The 23,437-nt window shown below is 44.2% G+C and overlaps 1 protein-coding gene across 1 annotated transcript in view; it reads right to left on the bottom strand.

Moving 5' to 3' along the window:
• The window catches only part of LOC308282459 (uncharacterized protein), a gene marked incomplete at both ends in the record, with an annotated part of 121,115 nt that overhangs the window by 92,921 nt on the left and 4,757 nt on the right, over window positions 1-23,437 (bottom strand). Inside the window, one exon of the mRNA XM_080722805.1 lies at window positions 8,799-8,850. Coding sequence (XP_080578931.1) covers window positions 8,799-8,850 — 52 coding nt within the window. The remainder of the gene's footprint in view (window positions 1-8,798; window positions 8,851-23,437) is intronic.

The raw sequence follows: 23,437 nt of genomic DNA, 5'->3' as shown, positions 1-23,437 counted from the left end.
TAAAATCAGAGACCAAAACAATGTATCTTAGAAATTATTTTTTTATTTAAAAAATTAATAAAAAAGAGAGAGATTATCTCAATGAAATGAATGCAACTGCCTTTTTGGGTCTTTCACACATAGACATGCACATGCTTTCCAACAACTTCAGCTTCAGGGAAATTATAATGAACACATGATTAAAACAGGCTGCATTATAATGCAAATAATTGCTAGTCACTATCACTGTCATGTGTACCTATCCTGCTGCATCTTGTCTCCAGTCCTTGGCAACGACACCCCAAGTAGCATGCAATTCCCTTCTTCGCACATGAACAGTTTTTCTGGCAGCCTTTGATACAGCTACATGATATTGCCTTGTCCATTGATATAGGCCAGGCTGGCTCTGTAGATGGACAGGGGACTGCCTTTCCATGGCGGCAGCATGATATAGGCATCTATATCATGCTGCCACCCACCTCCTAGACCTTCCAGAGCTGTGGGTGAGAACAGAGCAGGATGCATATCTTCCTATCCATCACATGGTCTCAGCCCTTGGACTCGCACAGTGTCGTGCCCTGCCCTTTATTCACAGCCTGAGTGGCAGAGATACCACCAGCTATCCCTTTTTCACTGGAAAGAAGGCATGGTTCAAGACCAGCATGGGTCTAGATCTCCCTGCACTTCAGGAGTTTGGTGAAAATTCCTCTTATTCCCTCTCAGAGGATGTCAAGAATCAGGCTAGAGACCTCACGATAGCTGTATATGCATCAAAAGCTGACCATTCGGAGGACTTTGACCTGGCAAAGCTGAGAGTGTACAAGTTCCTAAATAACCGATCAACCCTGTTGAAGCTGCTGCCACCTACAGAAAATGCCTTTGGCCTGCACCTGAAAAGAGCTGCTCTTGCAGCCATAATAGATAAAACTGCACACATCGCGAAGCCAGACATCCCTTGCTTCACTGAATATGGATGGTCTCTCAGTGATGGGAAGGCAGTCCCCTGTCCATCTACAGAGCCAGCCTGGCCTATATCAATGGACAAGGCAATATCATGTAGCTGTATCAAAGGCTGCCAGAAAAACTGTTCATGTGCCATCCATCCATCTATCCATCTTCAACCGCTTATCCGGAATCGGGTCGCGGGGGTAACGGTTCCAACTGAGACTTCCAGATTTCCTTATCCTGCGTAACTTCCTCCACTCCCTCTGGGAGTATACCGAGGCGTTCCCAGGCCAGTCTGGAGATATAATCCTTCCATCTGGTCTTAGGTCTGCCACGGGGTCTCCTCCCAGTGGGACGTGCATCGAGGACCTTCCTAGGAAGGCGCTCGGGGGGCATCCGTACTAGATGCCCGAACCACCTAAGCTGACTCCTTTCCAAGTGAAGGAGCAGCGGTTCTACTCCAAGTCTCTCTCGGGTGATTGAACTTCATGTGCGAAGAAGGGAATTGCATGCTACTTGGGGTGTCGTTGCCAAGGACTGGAGACAAGATGCAGCAGGATAGGTACACATGACAGTGATAGTGACTAGCAATTATTTGCATTATAATGCAGCCTGTTTTAATCATGTGTTCATTATAATTTCCCTGAAGCTGAAGTTGTTGGAAAGCATGTGCATGTCTATGTGTGAAAGACCCAAAAAGGCAGTTGCATTCCTTTCATTGAGATAATCTCTCTCTTTTTTTATTAATTTTTTAAATAAAAAAATAATTTCTAAGATACATTGTTTTGGTCTCTGATTTTATCTGAAGTCATTGCTACAACTACATACAGTAGAATCGGACAGGAAATATAATATCTCGTTTACAGCCATTTTGACAACATGCAAACTCAAGAATAATACAGGTATAAGTCCCTTCTGTGCCATACATCTTAGCAAATGGATTCATATTGCTTGTATTTGCAAAAGCAGTCAACAATCATGGTAGAAATTATTTTAAAGCTCTATTTTGGGAATCCATCATCTTGCAAATATGCACAATAAAGGTCCAGACACACCCAATAATAAAATTAGCTATTCCATTGAGTCTCCCATGGTCAGACACCATGAAATAGACACCAAGTTTGCGTTTCTAGCTCATCTGGTTCAGAAGTTAGAGGCAAAACCTATTTTCTGGGTCCTTACATTATGGCGGCCATATTGTGGCGGCCATATTGGATTTCATGGAAACTTGCAATACAAAAAATGTTCATATGTATACCATTGATCAACCTGTGAAGTTTCGTGGAAATATCCCTCAGTTTAAAATTTTTCCCTATTCACCCCCCATTAAAACTAATAGGGGCTAATATTGAGGCGGCCATATTGGAACTTTGCCGTACAAATTGACCGGGTTGTCCATATAGGTTGTGATCCTAATGGGTCATAGATAATATTTCTGGTGGACAACCTTTTATGTCGGGGCAAATGCAGGTTTCCTAAAAAAAGGCTGGTTTGCCCCCTGGGTACAGTGCTATAGAGAGAGATCTCTCTCTATAGCGCTGCTGCTACTCAAAGATTGGCCTATTCAGATCATGAGAGACAAGCCAGTGGGCCAATTACATGAGTTATAGTTACTTTGTGGGCCGGCCATTAAGTTTAATTGCCGGCCTGGACTGGCCGGGAATGGCCCGGCCGTTTGGGAGTTGCCCCGCTTTTCCCAATGGCCAGCACGTCCCTGGCTGGTACAGATGTTGTTGAGCCTCAGTCATTTTAAAAAGTAGTTCTCAAATAAAAAAAAATCACACCTTGTAGTGAGCAGTGCTATTTATGAGTTAACTCATCTTGTGCCTATCCCGAACTAGTTCGGCTTTTTATATAAAATTATTTAAACACCCAGAGGCCTTTCGAGCGGTCCGCCGGCCGCGATTTGTTTACATCGGCCCGCGAGAGCGTTGCGCCGCCGATATTTGCTGTCCACTCCAATGCAATCTAGGATCTTTAGAGCTCATTTTCTCTGTTCCATGCCTTTCTATGAGGGGCGCAAGGTTTAATCACGGCTAAATCGCCGAAAATTGGGCTTCTAAAATGAGTGGTAGCCAATAGCTAACTTCAAGCTAACTTCATCCTGTTCCTGTTCATGACACAAAGGAAAGTGTTCACGGGCTTCTTGGCTGCGCACGGCTTGTGCATATACAGCGTATGTCTCCAGGGTTCATGTGGTTAAACTGACCCTGACCTTTAACCCCAAGAATTAACACATTCATCATCATCTTCATCTCCTTACACAACAGCTGCTCGCCACCAGTAAACAAACACGTACATGCCAACACATTCTCACCCCTAAAGCGTCATACAACCGACGCGTTGTGAAGTACTGTACTGCGTCGGACGATAGACGCTTTGGGATTGCCTACTGTTTCACGGGTTGGACGCATTGGGTGGTCTAAGAAGAAAGAAAAAAAAAGTAGTTCCCGAAGCGGGATTCGATACCGCTTTGAAGAGCTTACTGGTTTACCAGCCACCCGTCGCTACCGCTCACGCCACTATAAACGACAGAGCCACGCTGTCTCAGGCGCCGATGAACCCCGTGAGACGCCGCCGAGGGAGCGGTAGCGACGAGTCGCCGCGGCGAACGGTGTGAACGGCGCATGAGCCGACTCAGCGGCATTACCGAATTATGTGCCGTTATGGACAGAATAGTACATTTTGACCAGGGGACTGCTTCCGCGTCCGAATACGGCTCAAAGAAGGGACTACGTTATCATCCACGTTGTCAAAGATAAAAGCACAAAAAAAAGTGTATTTCCCAGTCATCTGGTTAGCTCAGTCGGTAGAGCATGGTTACGCAAATCCAGAGACCGGGGTTCGATTCCCTGTGACGGCCGTCATCGTAAAATATTCCAGTAAACACATGTCGGCGCATGCGTACTAAGATTCCGTTCTCGTCCTAAAAATCTCCGTTCGCGTCTGACCGCAGACGCAGTAGGCGCTCCCAAAGCGTCGCATGGGTGAAGCAGAAAGCGAGTTGGGAACCTGTCGGGAGGGTGAAGCAGAGGGGGTGAGAATGGGTTGCACATGCACATGCATTGCACATGCACACCAACGCACACACACACACACACACACACACACACACTAATCATCAGTGGTTGACACACACTAATCAGTGGTTGACATTAACAAAGTACATTTACTTGAGTACTGTGAAGTAGATTCTGTGAGTAGATTCTGTGAAGTAGATTCTTTTGGGTATCTGTGTACTTTACTTGAGTATAATATGTGTTTTTCAGTATGGACTTCCACTCCACTACATTTCAAAGACAAATATATTACTTTTGACTCCACTACATTTATAAACCCGTTTCTTGTTTACAAACATTGAGACTAAATGCACAGGTGACTGTATCATGTAATCAATCCCCACCAATCCCCAAACCTGTTGTTTTGGGGAGCGCTGGTTTCATTGGCTAATTTTGGTACCGACCTGCGTGCGCATCTATTTCTTATCAGTGTAACGTGGACCACACATCTAGTTCTTATCAGTGTAACGTGGACCAGAAATGTGTCTATAGGAAAGGGAAACGTATGAAACTCTCATTAAGCTCAATTTCAAATATAGTGAACTTTGACTTGACTTCCACTTAATTAGCAGATCACTGATATTTGACCAGGAGTATTCTTAGTAGTATCTTTACTCAGTGTTTTTTTTGTCAGTGGTTCAATGTTCGGTACTTTTACTTCTACTCCACTACATAAAGAGGCAAATATCATTATTATACTCCACAACCATTATTTTAAAACTTTAGTTACTACTTACTTTATTTAGGCCTATTGTGATTATTATCACGAAACATACGTTAACCACTTCAGCCCGGTCATCGTTTTATTATTTATTTATTGGGGCTGGTGCCAGCAAAAAGCAGCTTACCTTTGCGATGTTATAGAAAATTGTCTATTGATTGATGAATTATCTATTGATTATTACATTTTCAAATTTCATTGGATCTATTATACGTGTACTTTAGCCAAGCTGGCGGCAGAGGGCAGCCTTATGCAAAGAATGAGTGTGAATTGGGCCGCTCCGCTTGCCGTCCATTCAGAGCATAGAAATGCATTTCTAGATCAGATCCACAGAAAACAGCCAGGAAGTGATTTGGGACTCCGTTATTGTTTACGTGCGGTGGATTTTTGAGAGCAGCGTTTTTTTTTTCTGGCTGTACACGGCGGCGCGACCAGTTATCGGCTTACAGTCATCAAAAGTAAGTAAATGAACGAGTGTTCGTATTGGCAGTGAGCTAGGGTCAAAATTGGGGCGAACGGGAACGTCCGAAGAGTTAAGTACATTTTGATACCAATACTATCATTCTCTTACTCTAGTACAGTGGTTCTCAAACCCCCTTATACTGATTCCTGAAGTCAGGTACCCCCTTCCCCCCTTCCCCAAGCATCATATACTGATTCCTGAAGTCAGGTACCCCCTTCCCCAAGCATCATATACTGATTCCTGAAGTCAGGTACCCCCTTCCCCAAGCATCATATACTGATTCCTGAAGTCAGGTACCCCCTTCCCCAAGCATCATATACTGATTCCTGAAGTCAGGTACCCCCTTCCCCAAGCATCATATACTGATTCCTGAAGTCAGGTACCCCCTTCCCCAAGCATCTTATACTGATTCCTGAAGCCAGGTACCCCCTTCCCCAAGCATCATATACTGATTCCTGAAGTCAGGTACCCCCTTCCCCAAGCATCTTATACTGATTCCTGAAGTCAGGTACCCCCTTCCCCAAGCATACTGATTCCTGAAGTCAGGTACCCCCTTCCCTAAGCATCTTATACTGATTCCTGAAGTCAGGTACCCCCTTCCCCAAGCATCATATACTGATTCCTGAAGTCAGGTACCCCCTTCCCCAAGCATCATATACTGATTCCTGAAGTCAGGTACCCCCTTCCCCAAGCAGCATTTACTGATTCCTGAAGCCAGGTACCCCCTTCCCCAAGCAGCATTTACTGATTCCTGAAGCCAGGTACCCCCTTCCCCAAGCATCATATACTGATTCCTGAAGTCAGGTACCCCCTTCCCCAAGCAGCATTTACTGATTCCTGAAGCCAGGTACCCCCTTCCCCAAGCATCTTATACTGATTCCTGAAGCCAGGTACCCCCTTCCCCAAGCATCATTTTGCTTAGAAACATTGACATCAAAAGTCCAGTTCCAATGCCAATATGTTCAAAATAAAACAGCATAATGGCAAATAAACATTGCTTTCTATTCAATAACAGGTGTACTGGTCAAGTAATTGATGTGATTTGGTTTAACAATTTATACATGAGCAGGTTCACACAAAGACTGTCAATGTTTTATCATTAACCAACACAGAAATACACGTTCCCATTTTCCTCTCCCGTACCCCCGCATACAGGAGACACTGCTCTAGTAAATGTTGAATTCTGAACTTTTACTACTAACAGAGTATGTCTACATTGCAGTATTGATACTTTTATTTACGGTAAGTTAATATAAATACACACATATGTACATTAATGTACATTAATGTACATTAATATAGGCCTACATTAATGTACTAAGTGTCTTGTCATAATCCTACTGCAACTCTCTATGGGGGGGGGGGTGATGACCTACTTCCATTAATAAACTCTCTCTCTCTACCCCGAAGCTACTCACACGCTCTCTCTCTCTCTCTCTCTCTCTCTCTCTCTCTCTCTCTCTCTCTCTGTGTGTGTGTGTGTGTGTGTGTGTGTGTGTGTGTGTGTGTGTGTGTGTGTGTGCGTGTGTGCGTGCGTGCGTGCGTGCGTGCGTGCGTGCGTGCGTATGTGTGGTCCAGCCCCCTGGGGTGCTGGCATCCAAATGGAAGTAAAATTGGGTGCCTTTCTTTTTTTTTTCTTTTTTTTTTACAGTCTGACAGACAGCAGCCATAGAAATGTGTTTACATAAAGACGCACACTAAATACATGCATTTAGAGGGAAAGAGAGAGAGAGAGAGAGAGACAGAGAGACAGAGAGAGAGAGAGAGAGAGAGAGAGAGAGAGAGAGGTCTTTCATAATCAATCCATTTGACAAGGTATCCTGAACTACTTTGAAGTAAAAGTGCACTATAAACATAACTTACTTTCAGAATACAAACAGGCAAATATGTTGCCCTCTAAAACGCTGCTATTTAGTTTGTGTACAATAACATAATGAGCCAAGTAAAAATGAGTTTTCTTGGTCTTAAATAGGCTTTGCTCACGTTGTGTAGCTTTTGTGTACCTCTGTTTGTATATGCTTTGTTTTGCTGTGTAATGTCATATGGAATGTATGGGATGTTGTTGTCTTGTTATTGTGTGGACTGCGGATGGTAATCAGCATCTTTGCTAAATCCGGTGCATTTACATTAAATTGATACACTATGTATTGTTCATTAAAGTTTTTTTAAGTTTTATACAAAAGTAAAAGACAGATATCCATCCATACATCCATCTTCAACCGCTTTTCCGGAATCGGGTCGTGGGGGTAACAGTTCCAACTGCAGATTTCCTTATCCTGAGCAACTTCCTCCACTCCCTCAGGGAGTATACCGAGGCGTTCCCAGGCCAGTTTGGAGATATAATCCTTCCATCTGGTCACTAAATCGCACTGTGGTGAAGAATAAAAGAGTTGAGCCAGAAGGCAAAGCTCTCTGTCTACTGAGCAATCTTCGTTCCTACTCTCACCTATGGTCATGAAGTGTGGGTCATGACCCAAAGTATAAGGTCTCGGGGGGTACAAGCAGCTGAAAGACAGACATTGTTCATGTGTTTGTTAAGCCGCTCTGTGTGAAACTGCAACGCTGTGCACTCAGACCACATGATGATGATAAGACACTCTGCAACGGTTTCACATTTAGTAAAAGACCTGAAGGGACGAGTCTAGTGACTGGAGAAGCAAGGTCACATGTGCATGTGCTCCATTGTTATTGCCCCTCCCCCCAGCGAAATACCTCTGGAAAGTCTGGTACATAAAAGATGCCAGCACAGCACAGTGTTCATGTCACGTCTCCTTCCTTGCTAAATCAGAGCTGAAAGCAACCAGCATCCTTAAATAAACTACACAAAGACAGCTTTTTGGCTGTCCAAGCTAACTCATGTAATCCCAATGAACTCACTGTTAACTCTCCCGCCGCTTCGAACGTTCACGTTCGCCCCATTTTTTACAGAACCTCGATGCCAATACGGCGCTCGTTCGGTTCGTTCGTCTGATGACTGTAAGCTGATGAGGCGTCGCGCGGCCGTCTACTGTAAACACATTTTCCGCGGTGATGGTGTAAAAAATCCATTATGCGTTAACATCAACGGAGAACAATTCACTTCCTTGTTGATTTTCTCTGGCTCTGAGGCTCTGTGGCCAGTGACTGGTCTTCTTCTTCTTCAACACATAACAGGCAAATTCACATTAATTCTCGCATGACGCCGCCCTCTGCTGCCTGGCAGACCAAAGTGCACTATTGCACAACCAAAAAAAATAAAAATAAATAAATAAATGTCTGTCTGTCTATCTACTATAACGTCGCAAAGGTAAGCCGCTTTTTGATGGCGCCAGACCCAATAAATAAATAAATAATCTGGCAGTAGGAGAGTTAAATATGAATTATTTAAATCACAATTAATCACATTTAATTTTGTATTGGCCTACCCATAGTTTAGGACAATGTCTTTCACCTCTCAACATGTACCATGTATTGTTGGGCTGCCACAGCTGAATGGTTAGTGAGGCCACCTAAGACTAGGACTCTGGAGGTCTCTGGTACGATTCCAGCCCACAGCAATGTGTTGAAGTGCCCCTGAGCCCCTGAGCAAACTGAAGTTCCCCCCGGCCGTGGGATGAGATACTGTAGATATTAAAATAATTATAATTCTCACCCGTCAGCGTCTTGGATGTTCACATTCACCCGTTTGGCTGCTCCCAGCAGTTCTGTGTGTGAGAGAGAGAGAGAGAGAGAGAGAGAGAGAGAGAGAGAGAGAGAGAGGGAGAGAGGGAGAGGGGGAGAGAGGGAGAGGGAGAGATCCAGTCAGTCTAGAATGCAGTGATCAAACTGGTTAGAAATCAAATCAAACCTGCTGGGTGAAACTTGTTTGGTTGAGAAATCAAAAACAGGAGAGCACATTATTGTGTTATTCACTTGTTTGTTTTTGGATCTGGCACTGTGTCAAAAGTTGTGTGGATGCACTGTAACATCCCACGTCTTTTGTCTAGAAATCTAATCAGCCAGTACATTTACTCAAGTACAGTACTGTCTGTCTGTCCCACACTTGGTTCATTGACCAAGCTTTGCGGGACGCTTAATGAAATTAACTCAAAGAAAGCACTGCTTACTTCACACTGGGTGTGATTTTTACTTTACTGGAGTATTTCCAATGTTCAGTATTTTTACTTCTATTCCACTGCATCTCGGAGGCAAATGGTGTACTTTTACTCCACTATTTGAAAACTTTAGTTACTAGTTACTTAGATAGATTTTACTTAGATAGATTTTGATTATTGCGATTATTGCTAGTAAGACGCCTCAGGGCGACATGCGACCTCGCCCTTGGCCATCTGGCCAGTGATGTATATCAGACCAGTTACCCATATATGGAGATCCATGTACTGTATAGTACATCCCTTTTATGCCCATACATGGAGATCCCTGTCTGAACCAGCCACACAGATATGGGCTGTCTTCCTCCATATATGGGCATTACCATACGAAGACCTGTTAGATATGGGCTTAATATTGATGACATCAGGGATCTCCATATATAGGCACAAAAGGGATTATGTTAGTGGTTCCCATGACATCACACATACAATCCCTTTTATGCCCATAGATGGAGATCCCTGTCTGAACCAGCCACACAGATATTGGACATCTCTTGGCCATCTGGCCGGTGATGTATATCGATGACATCAGGGATCTTTATGTATGGGCATAAAAGGGATTCTGGGGTATACCCATATATGGACTTTTACATAGGTGATGTCACCTGTGATATCACATGTGATGTCACACTGATGTGTCAGGGGAACACAGTGTCAGGTGTGATCTTCAGACAGACAGACAGACAGACAGACAGACAGACAGACAGACAGACAGACAGACAGACAGACAGACAGACAGACAGACAGACACAGACAGACAGACAGACAAACAAGATGTGCCGGTTTTCATAGTAAACTTGCGACCTACGGTTGCAATTACAAAACATATATAATCCACTTCAAGCAGCCCTATATGCATTTAGGCTATTTGAATAGCAGATCTACAAACTCACATTAGAAGATCTTCAAGCTCACAATATGTCACAATGCAACGCATTATGAGCTTGTAGATAGGGTAATTTCAAAATATTTGTATTCATTCGAAAACTTGTGAAATGGACATATTCTGCATAATGAGTACTTTATACTTTTGGTATTTTGAATTCAGGACTTTTCCTTGCAACAGAGTGTTCCTACAGCAGCATTGACATGTTTAGTAAGACAATTCTCATACTTTCAAATAGACTTTAGTTGTTTTTCTAAATGATCATAGAGTTGATCGGTGGGTTGCTTTGTGTCTCCTCTGCGCGTCCTCTGCTGTTCTCAGGTCAGATGTAAATATAGATCAGAGCTCTAAAAACATCTCAACAATACATGAGCAGCAAGCAGGCCATTCACTATAGAAACACTTTATACCAGTTTAACACTATAGAAACACTTACCAGTTTAACACTATAGAAACATCTCAACACTACAAGCAGGTCATTCACTATGCATTATAGCAGCACGTTGTATCTAGAGTAGGCTATTTACTATACAAACCTGCAGCTCATGTGCGTGTGTGTCAGTCACACACATCTCATGTCACTGCTAGCCAAGACAGAATTCATTTGCACTGACCTATTCTGACATCACAATGATGACTCGACCAGCTCAGCATTCTCAACGGGCCAGGATAAGGTCTGGGCCCTAACTGGGCCCTAACTGGGCCATAACTGGGCCATAACTGGGCCATAACTGGGCCCTGACTGGGACCTAACTGGGCTCTAACTGGGACCTAACTGGGACCTAACTGGGCTCTAACTGGGCCATAACTGGGCTCTAACTGGGCCATAACTGGGACCTAACTGGGCCATAACTGGGACCTAACTGGGACCTAACTGGCCCTAACTGGGCCATAACTGGGCCCTAACTGGGCCCTAACTGGGCTCTAACTGGGCCATAACTGGGACCTAACTGGGCCATAACTGGGCCATAACTGGGACCTAACTGGGCCCTAACTGGGCCATAACTGGGCCCTAACTGGGCCGGCCCGAGGCCCCGTCGGGCCTTACTAATTAGCATAGATTTTACGCCCTACCCGGCCCGAAAACGTCAATATTAAGTCCATATATGGGCATTCCCAGATGAATGCCCTTGAGATCCCTGATGTCGTCAATATTAAGCCCATATCTGGGAAAGCCCATTGTATGGACATAATTATTGTGTCAAACATCTATGTTTTCTCTATTTTGGGAAAATATGGCCACATTTTGTCCAACTTAAACAACCAACCAGGTCTGTTCATTTAAGTTGTCCGTTCAGTACAGCAGAGATTTTGTGACTGCCCGAACCGAACCGAAATAAATCGGTCTCTAAAAGTGGAGTAAGCATCGGCCCTAACGCTATGGACCAGAGCTACAGCCTCTCAAGCTATGGGACCAGAGCTACCGCCTCTCAAGCTATGGGACCATCATCTGCTGCTATGGTTACCGTTGCTGAGGTTACTGGCCAGGCCACTACACTCCAGGCGCTGCTTTTAGCGACAAGTCGCACACACACGTGTCTGTAAGAGTGTTGCCAGATTTAGCGAGAAAAATGAGCAACCAGGTCTTATAAAAACAAGCCCAAAAGAAGCCAGTATTATGCTATACGGCTATTTGAAAATAGCAGATCTACAAGCACACAACGTGTCGCATCGCGGCACATTGTGAACTTGGGGGGGAGGGGCGTTCCCCTGGAACAAGATATGTTCAGATGGGGGTCTGCGGACAAACATATTAATCTGGGGGTCCTGGAAAACAGGAAATGTTTGAGAACCACTGATTTAAACAACATTAGGGAACAACCTCAAATAAGCAACTAATCTTTAGAAACAAAACCCCAAAATGTCCTGAGGTTACGTTTGGGACGGTAGGGGCTCAGGAGGTAGAGCAGCCGCTGGGGAACCAGAAGGTTCCCCGTTCGATCCCGGGCTCCCCCAGAGTTAGTGTGGAAGAGTCCTTGAGCAAGACTCTGAACTCCTAACTGCTCCTGATGAGCAGGTTGGTGTTAATTATCAAGACTCTGAACCCCTAACTGCTCCTGATGAGCAGGTTGGTGTTAATTATCAAGACTCTGAACCCCTAACTGCTCCTGATGAGCAGGTTGGTGTTAATTATCAAGACTCTGAACCCCTAACTGCTCCTGATGAGCAGGTTGGTGTTAATTATCAAGACTCTGAACCCCTAACTGCTCCTGATGAGCAGGTTGGTGTTAATTATCAAGACTCTGAACCCCTAACTGCTCCTGATGAGCAGGTTGGTGTTAATTATCAAGACTCTGAACCCCTAACTGCTCCTGATGAGCAGGTTGGTGTTAATTATCAAGACTCTGAACCCCTAACTGCTCCTGATGAGCAGGTTGGTGTTAATTATCAAGACTCTGAACCCCTAACTGCTCCTGATGAGCAGGTTGGTGTTAATTATCAAGACTCTGAACCCCTAACTGCTCCTGATGAGCAGGTTGGTGTTAATTATCAAGACTCTGAACCCCTAACTGCTCCTGATGAGCAGGTTGGTGTTAATTATCAAGACTCTGAACCCCTAACTGCTCCTGATGAGCAGGTTGGTGCCAAGCATGGTTTCCTCTGACATCACTGTATGAATGGGTGTGAATGGGGGAATGTAATCAATCATTGTAAAGCGCCTTGGAGGCACTATAAAAATGCACCATTTACCATTTATTTTATACCATTCACGTTTGTGACGTCAACCGAGCACCGCCCTTAAACTCACCCTCTAGGTCATGTTACGATAGGATGAGGAGTAAACTATGAAATGAATACGAACGATTCAAAATCATAATCCAGGCTACAAGCAACACAGTCTGCAGCTCACAGGAAGAACAGCTTGTAAACACTAAATCTGTGCTGCGTGAATACGGAACGTAATAAGCTTATAATATCTCTGTGAATAAGAAAAGATTAAAAAAGACATTCACATCCCATCGTCCGAAACGACGGCCGCTTGGATCAGCAGAAATACCTGGTAGAGGAAGAGCCTGAGTTGATCTAACCGCTAAAAGATCATGTCTTGGCTTAGATGTGTTCCTGTGATTCTTTCGGGAGCGTGTCGCTGTTTCTACATGTCATCTTTTCGACAACCAAACCTAACCCAAACCCTAACCCTAACCTCCGTGGGGCGAGGCGCTATCCTGCCAATGCTCCGTTGTCAAAATGTTGCGTGGTCGAAAGAGCGAGATTTCACCATTCTTTCAACAAAAAGAACACTACTACTACTCTACTCTAAAAAGAAGAAAACAACCACAGAAACACCATTTGCTCTCAATAGCATGGTGTCATAATGGTGTTCCATAAATAAACAATTCACCCATCAATTTGTCTCATGCTGGATATGAAACATCAAACTGACAGTGAAAAAGTACTAATTTATTTAGAAATAAATACATTTTGTCCAAAAACAGACGTTATCAAATGTAACTCCAAATCATAAATGACACAGAGTCACATGACCTGACAGAGTAACCCGGATGATGTGTTTCTTTAGAGTTATTTATTTATTTATTTTCATCCCATGATTTTGTAACCCATTTTTCACCCAGTGCCAGTTGCCTACGTAAACTGTAATCCTGGTCTCTGCTCTCCCTCTGCCAACCTGGGGAGAGCCCTGAACTGAGCTCATGCTTCCTTCAGTGCATGAGGAGTGAGCAAACCACTTCTTATCACCTGACAGTGGGGATTTCCCCAGTTGGATGTAGCGCGTGGAAGGAACACGTTATTTCCAACCAGTTCCTTTCCCCTCCATCAGGTGCCCCGGCTGGCCAGGGGGAGGCAGTATAGAGACCAGGATTACTGCATGTTTTTCTTTTAGTCAGGGTATCTACCCTAGGAGACACAGGGAGATTTGGAGGACCCCCTGTAGTAACTCTGAGGACCCCCTTGGGGTCCCAGAACCCCTGTTGAAGACCCTTGGTTTAGATCTTTGACTCCATGCTGTTTCTGCATGTTTGACTCCAATTTTGACCTGAAGGTCGAAAAACTAATTTCTCCCCTGAGCAAGCAAGCAGGCTCTATTGGCTCAATGGTAGAAAAATGTCAGCACTTGTGAAGGAGACCTGGGTTCAAATCCGAGGAGGCAAGTTACTTAGAGCGGCTTTAACTACATTTTTAAATAAACTTGTACTGCATATGTTTGTGCACACACACACACACACACACACACACACACACACACACACACACACACACACACACACACACACACACACACACACACACACACACACACACAGAATCAGTCATAATCCATGGGACATAATCTGAAGCCTTGCTTTAATAATCTGGGCAAAAGCTTCTCTCTCTCTCTCTCTCTCTCTCTCTCTCACACACTCCCTCCATCCATCCATCCATCCACCCATCCATCCATCCATCCATCCATCCATCCATCCATCCATCCGCTCTCTCACTCTGTGTAATTATGTAAAGAGGGGATATCTGACTTCCCTTGATTGTGTGTGTGCGTGCGCGCGTGTATGTGTGCGTGCGTGCGTCCGTGCTTGTGTGTGTGTGTGTGTGTGTGTGTGTGTGTGTGTGTGTGTGTGTGTGTGTGTGTGTGTGTGTGTGTGTCAGATTAAAAGTAGCCCCTCCCCCCCCAGCAGGCCAGCGGTTGAATCGCTGAGCTCACAGATATCTGTGTCACTGTCGACCAATCACTGAAGGATCTGTGTCTCAGCATTAGCCAATCAGAGGAGGCACCAGGGACCTGACATTCATTTCTCTCTTTCTGTCTCTCTGTTTCTCTGTTTCTTGATCTTTTTAAAAACATGCAAAAACAAAATATATCTTATTTAGAAGATGTCAGATGAAGAAAAGATGAATGTATTAGTAGATAGACACCTTATTAATCCCTGAAGGGAAATCCAGATATGTCAAAGCTCACAGTAACGTTAGTTAAAACACATTACAAAACGAGGGGGAAAGGTTAAAACCGAGAGAAGACACATATAAAAAGAAAATAATAATGATAAAAACCACCACCATTGTTCATGTTAGATCCAATCTACATTAACCACTTGAACCCTAGCATCCTTCTGAAGACAACTTTGGCCAAACGTTGCAGATCTACATGCTTGTAGATCAGATCTACATGCTTGTAGATCAGATCCACATGCTTGTAGATCAGATCTACATGCTTGTAGATCAGATCTACATGCTTGTAGATCAGATCCACATGCTTGTAGATCAGATCTACATGCTTGTAGATCAGATCCACATGCTTGTAGATCAGATCCACATGCTTGTAGATCAGATCTACATGCTTGTAGATCAGATCCACATGCTTGTAGATCAGATCCACATGCTTGTAGATCAGATCCACATGCTTGTAGATCAGATCCACATGCTTGTAGATCAGATCCACATGCTTGTAGATCAGATCTACATGCTTGTAGATCAGATCTACATGCTTGTAGATCAGATCTACATGCTTGTAGATCAGATCCACATGCTTGTAGATCAGATCTACATGCTTGTAGATCAGATCTACATGCTTGTAGATCAGATCTACATGCTTGTAGATCGGCTATTTTTGGCGAAGAGGTTTGGTGCAGAGCAGGGGTCAGCAGCCTTTTTGAAATGAAGTGCCATGTTTTTATTTTCTAGTGAGCCATGTCAACATACATTTGATTGACACGCCATCAAACATTCTGAGATATTTTCATTGTCAGATTGTCCGACTTTACCTTTGAATAAACAAAGAACAGGACTTGATATTAAATTGAGTAGCACTGCTCTATTAAAGCTATGTTGCTTTTAAATGAATATGAGGTGTAAGCAAGCATTGTTGTTCTGATTGGTCACCAGTAGCAGAGAGGTGTGTCCTCAACTAGTCTAGGAGGACAGTCTCAGTCAGCTGTGTTTTTCAATGAGTGAAACACTCAATGAAATGGAATTACAGTTCAATGGGTTCATATGCATTGTGTGCATTGTGTGATTCACAGCATTACCTCAGCTACCCTGCTACGCATAATCCTTAATCTGAATGGAAACACCAGATATGACATAATCTGAATGGAAAGATATGATGACTGACACTGCAATCCATGCACTGTTATTTTCCCTACACTGTCTCCCTCTCAGCTGTCCTACTGTCTGTCTCTCCTACACTGTCTCCCTCTCAGCTGTCCTACTGTCTGTCTCTCCTACACTGTCTCCCTCTCAGCTGTCCTACTGTCTGTCTCTCCTACACTGTCTCCCTCTCAGCTGTCCTACTGTCTGTCTCTCCTACACTGTCTCCCTCTCAGCTGTCCTACTGTCTGTCTCTCCTACACTGTCTCCCTCTCAGCTGTCCTACTGTCTGTCTCTCCTACACTGTCTCCCTCTCAGCTGTCCTACTGTCTGTCTCTCCTACACTGTCTCCCTCTCAGCTGTCCTACTGTCTGTCTCTCCTACACTGTCTCCCTCTCAGCTGTCCTACTGTCTGTCTCTCCTACACTGTCTCCCTCTCAGCTGTCCTACTGTCTGTCTCTCCTACACTGTCTCCCTCTCAGCTGTCCTACTGTCTGTCTCTCCTACACTGTCTCCCTCTCAGCTGTCCTACTGTCTGTCTCTCCTACACTGTCTCCCTCTCAGCTGTCCTACTGTCTGTCTCTCCTACACTGTCTCCAGCGGCGTAGGAACGGCCGGGGACACGTACGTTTTGTCCCCCGTGGGCCGCGGACCACCAGTTGGGCTGCCGCGACGCTGAAATCCAAAAAGGAGAGGAAAAAAGCCTCAAATAGGGCCGGCACTAGGACCACGCGGACGATATGTGCGCACAACCGGTCTGGCCGACACGCAGTCACCAGTGACCAGTCTCACCGCCCATCGGCCCTAATAGAGACAACTGGGCCGGCCCGGTCCATTATACATTGTTATTAAGGGGGGGTGGTGGAGTGATTGTGACTGGTAGAGGGAGGTTAGGTAGAGACTCCATTCCCCCTGCTCAAGTGGTTTGCTCCGTGTCAACGTAACCCGTTCAAAAAATGGTGGCGGGATAGAGGACCAGTGTCCAGTGCTCAACCCTTAATATTATAACTCTATGGCTCAACCGTGCGTGCAAATTGCGGAGAAAGTAAGAGATAAAAAACGAAAATATCTGGAGGCAGATGCAGCCCAGCAGCAGCCTACTGTACTGAAAATAATTATTTTGTCAGCGAGGACGAGGAGGCGTCGCTACCGGCCAGTAGTGCTGTCTACATCGGATGGTCTACCCACAGCCAAGCACCTATTGTCGGGGAAGTGGAGCTATCAGACAGACAGACAGTGCATTATTATTACTAGAAGCTCGGCCGCCCGAAACAACGTTGGAACGGCCGCGGCCCAAGAAGGAATAGGTGATGATGATGATGATGAACACGGAGCTTTATGGCAATGGAAAAAGAGACTCTTGTGTGTTTGTTGAATAAGGACTGCATCGTCGCGGAGAATAGCGCACTGCTGCCACCCGTTTCGGATTATATCATTCCATACGATGGCCGCTTATCACGTTTTGTGCACCGCGCACTGCGACGGATGCTCATTCAATAAGGTAGGATATATAAACAAGTAGTTTATTATTCTATTCTAATTGCATTGTGCCTTTGGTCAATTTGTTGGGCACCACTTGGACATGTCTAAGCAGCTCTCCACTGTGCGTCTTTACGCACAGTGCCAGCACTGTGTTGGTGTGTGCGTTGTGTTACAATGATAGTGCTTTAGTTTTGGCTGCATGGTCTTTGCGTGTGAATTTGAACTTGATGTGAGTTATGCAGTGGTCAGTTATTTCCGTCTGGTTTTGAACATGTGTCATGTGTCTGTGGTGTGTGAGGCTGACCAACACACACTGTTGGTGATATTAAGTTTAACACTGTCCTGGTAGTGTGTGTGTGTGTGTGTGTGTGTGTGTGTGTGTGTGTGTGTGTGTGTGTGTGTGTGTGTGTGTGTGTGTGTGTGTGTGTGTGACTGTCTGTGTGTAGTGTGCACGTATGTACATGCTGCGCTGTGTGCTAACTCATTATTACACACCAGAACCGACCTGGAAATGCACACAGAAACCCAAACCGAACCGAATTTTCGGCCGATCCAACCCGACCCGATCCGATTTTTCGGCGGCCGACTGTGTCGGCCGCGAATGAGACCGAAGTGGGCCGTTGTGGGCTGGGCCGGTCCAAATCGGACCCCCGTACCTGGGGACCTACGAATACGCCTATGACTGTCTCCCTCTCAGCTGTCCTACTGTCTGTCTCTCCTACACTGTCTCCCTCTCAGCTGTCCTACTGTCTGTCCTACACTGTCTCCCTCTCAGCTGTCCTACTGTCTCTCCTACACTGTCTCCCTCTCAGCTGTCCTACTGTCTCTCCTACACTGTCTCCGTCTCAGCTGTCCTACTGTCTCTCCTACACTGTCTCCCTCTCAGCTGTCCTACTGTCTGTCCTACACTGTCTCCCTCTCAGCGGTCCTACTGTCTGTCTCTCCTACACTGTCTGTCTCTCAGCTTTGATTGATTTAAGCATTTAAGTTTGCATATTAAAAGGTACAGTTTCATGACAGTACAGTTCACTGGTACAAGGTCAACTAAAAGGACACGCTCAGGAAAGCTGAGGCTTATTTACAGATGGAGATCCTTTTTTAACTCCTATAACATTGAATGACAGACAGACAAGACACTTGTGAAAAGTGGGGGGGGGGGGAAATATGCAAAAATAAAAGGTATTTACAATAGAAGGGTCAGAGGGAGGTTAAGGTTAGGCTAGATGTATTGTTACCAGTTAAACGTAGCAGCCGCCTGTAAGTGGCTTTTCAGAGTGTTTTTCGTGTTATTATTATTCCAAGTTAGTGCCGTCCATGGCTGCTGTGGTGACTACGTGTGTAGCCTTGTGTTTGGATGCAAACATGTAGTATGCCAATACACATTCCTTTATGTACACAATGGTAAATAAAGGAGTCTGAATCTGAATTACATTGTCACCCACGCTGACTGTGAAGTTATCCACCTTGCTGAGGTTATGATTAGATCCGAAGAGGATGGACTCAGGTGAATTGATGAGTGATAATTGATAATAAAGATCTTATTTAGTTCACAGCTACAGTAAGGGTCTTTTCAACCTGCAAGTTATCCCTGTCCGAGACTAGGAGAGCCAAGTCATCCACAAACAGGAACAGGTTGCAGTCGCGAGCAGATGCCATGTCGTTTACATATATTAGGAACAATATAGGCAGCAGTATGCTACTGTCTGTCTGTCCTACACTGTCTCCCTCTCAGCTGTCCGACTGTCTGTCTGTCCTACACTGTCTCTCAATCAGCTTGTTAACTATGTGCACTAGTTTGGGTCCCGGAGGAAATATAACATTCGTCTTTTGGGTCTCGAGCTGAAAGGTTTGGGAACCACTGTTTGTGTGCATGCGTGTGCATGCGTGTGAGTGCGTGTGCGTGCGTGTGCATGCGTGTGCGCGCGTGCGCGCGGGTGCGAGTGCGTGAGTGCGAGTGTGCATGCATGCGTACATGTGCGCGTGTGTGTTTGTGCAAATGGACCCGTAATGGTCCGAGACAGCATGGACCTTACGGGTCCATTTGGTTCCACTCACTGAGCCACAAATGGAGACATGCACTCTGTGGGTTGGACTGTGGTAGCAGTGGAGGGAAAAGTAAAAGTATCAATAAATACCATCATGAAGAAATACTCTGTTATGTCAGTAGAAGTCCAGTATTCAAAATGTACTTGAGCTAAAATATAAAAACGTATTGGCATCAAAATGTACTTAAAGTACCAAAAGTAAAAGTATGCATTATGCAGAAAGTCCCATTTCGCAAGTTGAAAATAGCAGATCTACAAGATCACAATGCATCACATTGCAACGTGTTGTGAGCTTTTAGATTGGCTATTTTCTCAAATACCGGTAGCCAAAGCTGAAGTAATATATGCATTGTAATAATAATCCAAATCAACTAATTAACTAGCAACTAAAGTTTTCTAATAATGTTCATGGAGTAAAAGTACAACATCTGTAAGTATTACTGAATTTCCCCCTTGGGATATCTATCTATCTATCTATCTAAGTATGAAGTGTGAAGTACTGAAAGGGATCCCTGGCTAACAGAACAAATATGCCTTAACACATTATAATTGTCCTCTATAACTACAATGTCAAATTAAAAACTCCTCAATTCTTTTATTTCTTCTAGAAATAGCTAATCTTTCACTCAATAGGGGAAATGCCCGTCGCAAGTTGATGATGTCATAAATGTCATGTGTGATCTATCCCTATGGAATTTATGGCATGCATGTGCAAAAAAAAAAAACACAAACACATTTGAAATATTGATTTGATGCTGGTATTAACCATAGGAAGTATTAAGTTTGTTTTTATTTTCACATGCATGTCATGAATTCCATAGGGATAGATCACACATGACATTTATGACATCATCAACTTGCGACTGGCATTTCCCCTATTGAGTGAAAGATGAGCAATTTCTAGAGGAAATAAAATATTGAAGGTGTTTTTAATTTTACATTGTAGTTATAGAGGACAGTTATAATGTATTAAGGCATATTTGTCGTATTAGCCAGGGATCTCTTGAACATCGGAAATACTCAAGTAAGCACCTAAACATGTTACTAGTTACACACTGAGGAAGGCCCACTGGGCCGAAATGTCTGTGTGTTTGCTGCTGCTGGGAACCCTTCATTAAACACATGAAGAATCCCTTCTAAAGTGAGTGCTGCTGTCCTTGTTCTAAAGTTCATTGTGTCCCTGAACCAAACCGTGCACCCTAGACTAGTAGATAGTTGAACTACTCTTTGACGAGTGCTCTTCTTTCCATGTTTGGAACTTTACATCACTGCCCTGTAATGGAAAGAGGCAGCATGGAGCAGTGAACACACGGACCCTTACGGGTCCATTTGTAGAGAGTTACACATGATGTGTAAAGGTAATCTGTGGGATTGACTGTGGCTCTGATGAAATGTACTCTGATAAATGTACTCTGTGTGTTTGACTGTGACTCTGGTGAAATCTGTTTGAAGTGCAGCCTGAAGGCAGAGATGTGTTGATGTCTGTTCATCTCATGTCTGGACATAAAAACAGCTGCTCTTAATCTGATCTGATCTATTCATAATAACATAATATTATAGAAGAACCGCTTCTGAAGAAGAGAAATCCATAAAGACAAATCAATAACACTATCTTAGACCATCATACCTGTGTGTGTGTGTGTGTGTGTGTGTGTGTGTGTGTGTGTGTGTGTGTGTGTGTGTGTGTGTGTGTGTGTGTGTGTGTGTGTGTGTGTGTGTGTGTGTGTGTGTGTGTGCATTCTTGTGCTTATCTTTGTAAGGACAAGATGACACTCTAAACCAGGGGTCTTCAACAGGGGGTCCGGGACCCCTAGGGGGTCCTCAGAGTTACTACAGGGGGTCCTCCAAATCTTTGTGTGATAGAAACTTTTTTTCTCCTTTTTTTATATTAACCACCTGAACTCTTGTGTCCATAATCGGAGAACGTTAGCCAAAAATAGCAAATCTACAAGATCTGCTGTATCTACAGATCGGACATTTTCGGCAAAGAGGTTTGGTGTAGAGGGGAAAAAGAGCAGACTAAGTACAGAGTGAAAGGTCAAGTTTATTAAGTATTGACGGTTCAAGTGGTTAAATATCTGAAAACTCAAACTGACATGAATCCAAAATACACTGACGAGTGTGCTGTCAAACGATGGAACTATATCTGGGGGTCCCTGCTTCATCTCTCTCTCAACTAAGGGGTCCCTGCTTCATCTCTCTCTCAACTAAGGGGTCCTTGGCCTGAAAACGTTGAAGACCTCTGCTGTAAACCCTAAATCTATGACAAATATACAGAACCTCATATTTAAGGTTTATAGTTCGACAATGACAATTTACAGCCTATGCAGAGTGACTTACAGTAGGCCAGGTAAACATAGATAGATTGCAGAGAGACAGTGCTATATCTGTACATTAAAACTATATAGCAGGTAAACAATGAACCTAGCATTAGACCAGGGGTTCCCAAACCTTTTTGGCTCGGGGCACCCCTATGAATATTTTTTTTCATCCAAGGCACCCCTACATTATTATATTCCTAATTTTCACTCCCAGCACCTTATATTTATAGCATACTTTAGCGATTATGTTGCGAGGAAAGCGAGATAATAGCCATTTTGGTTAGCACTGACTGAAAATAACTGTACTTTGTAAAATGATACTACATTATTTTTAAATGTCCAAATATTTCCTCTGATATCGGTGTGTGAATGTGTGTGTGAATGGGTGAATGTAATGAATGTGTGTGTATGAATGGGTGAATGTAATGAATGTGTGTGTGAATGGGTGGATGTAATGAATGTGTGTGTGAATGGGTGTCTAAACATCATACTATCTAAATAACATTATGTACATTCATGGTGCGCACAGTCACAAAAAAGAGGAGCTTACACACTGGTCTGTATTTTTCACCCCGAAATCTGTACAAAGAAAGTTTAATTTGACCTCCTGTTGTTTCAATGAATGTTCTTTGTGCCAGGGACCAGGGATAGTTTTACTGAGGTCATAGGTTTAGGGTTAGGGTTAGGTTTAGTTATTGTGGGACTAATGAGACGTGGTAACCAGTAAGACTCCCTAATCGGGAGATAAGCGACCGTCAGGTCGCAGGGTGATTTTAGGGCAAAATGTGTAGGAGCAGTGTCCAAAAATGTGTTTGGAAAAGATCGGCCTGATGGTGGCGCTATATGGGACAGATCCATGTTGATGACATGAGTGTAGACATACTGTGTACCGATTTGTGTGATTTTAGGGCAAGATTTGTAGGAGCAGTGTCCAAAAATGTGTTTTGCAAGAATCGGCCTCATGGTGGCGCTAGAAGAGGGCCATGTGAGAATTGGGTGGAGGTTGTGGTTTGGCAGGCAAGGAGTGTGTGTGCAAAATTTGACATGGATCGGGGCAACGGTGGCGGAGATATGAGCAGGGCAAAAGTGTGACGTGTGACAGACTGACTGACAGACTGACTGACTGACGGACTGACGGACAGCTGGTGGAGGTTTTGATAGTAACTAGTAACTGCGACCTGATGGTCGCAACAATACTATGAACAACTGCCTGCTTCTATCAACATGACCTGTCTTGGTCCCATCCTGCTCTGAGACTCTCCTCCATGCTGTCCTCTCATCCAGACCAGAACCACTACAGTAAATACTAGGGAGATGTTACAGTATTATACTGTGGTTTCTGTAAAACAAGTCTGAGCACTGCTTGT

The sequence above is a fragment of the Nannobrachium achirus genome (assembly GCF_963921795.1).
Source record: "Nannobrachium achirus genome assembly, chromosome: 3".
Classification (NCBI taxonomy): Eukaryota; Metazoa; Chordata; class Actinopteri; order Myctophiformes; family Myctophidae; genus Nannobrachium; species Nannobrachium achirus.
The sequence above is the reverse complement of the archived record's forward strand: the minus strand, read 5'-3'. Positions and strand labels throughout refer to the sequence as shown.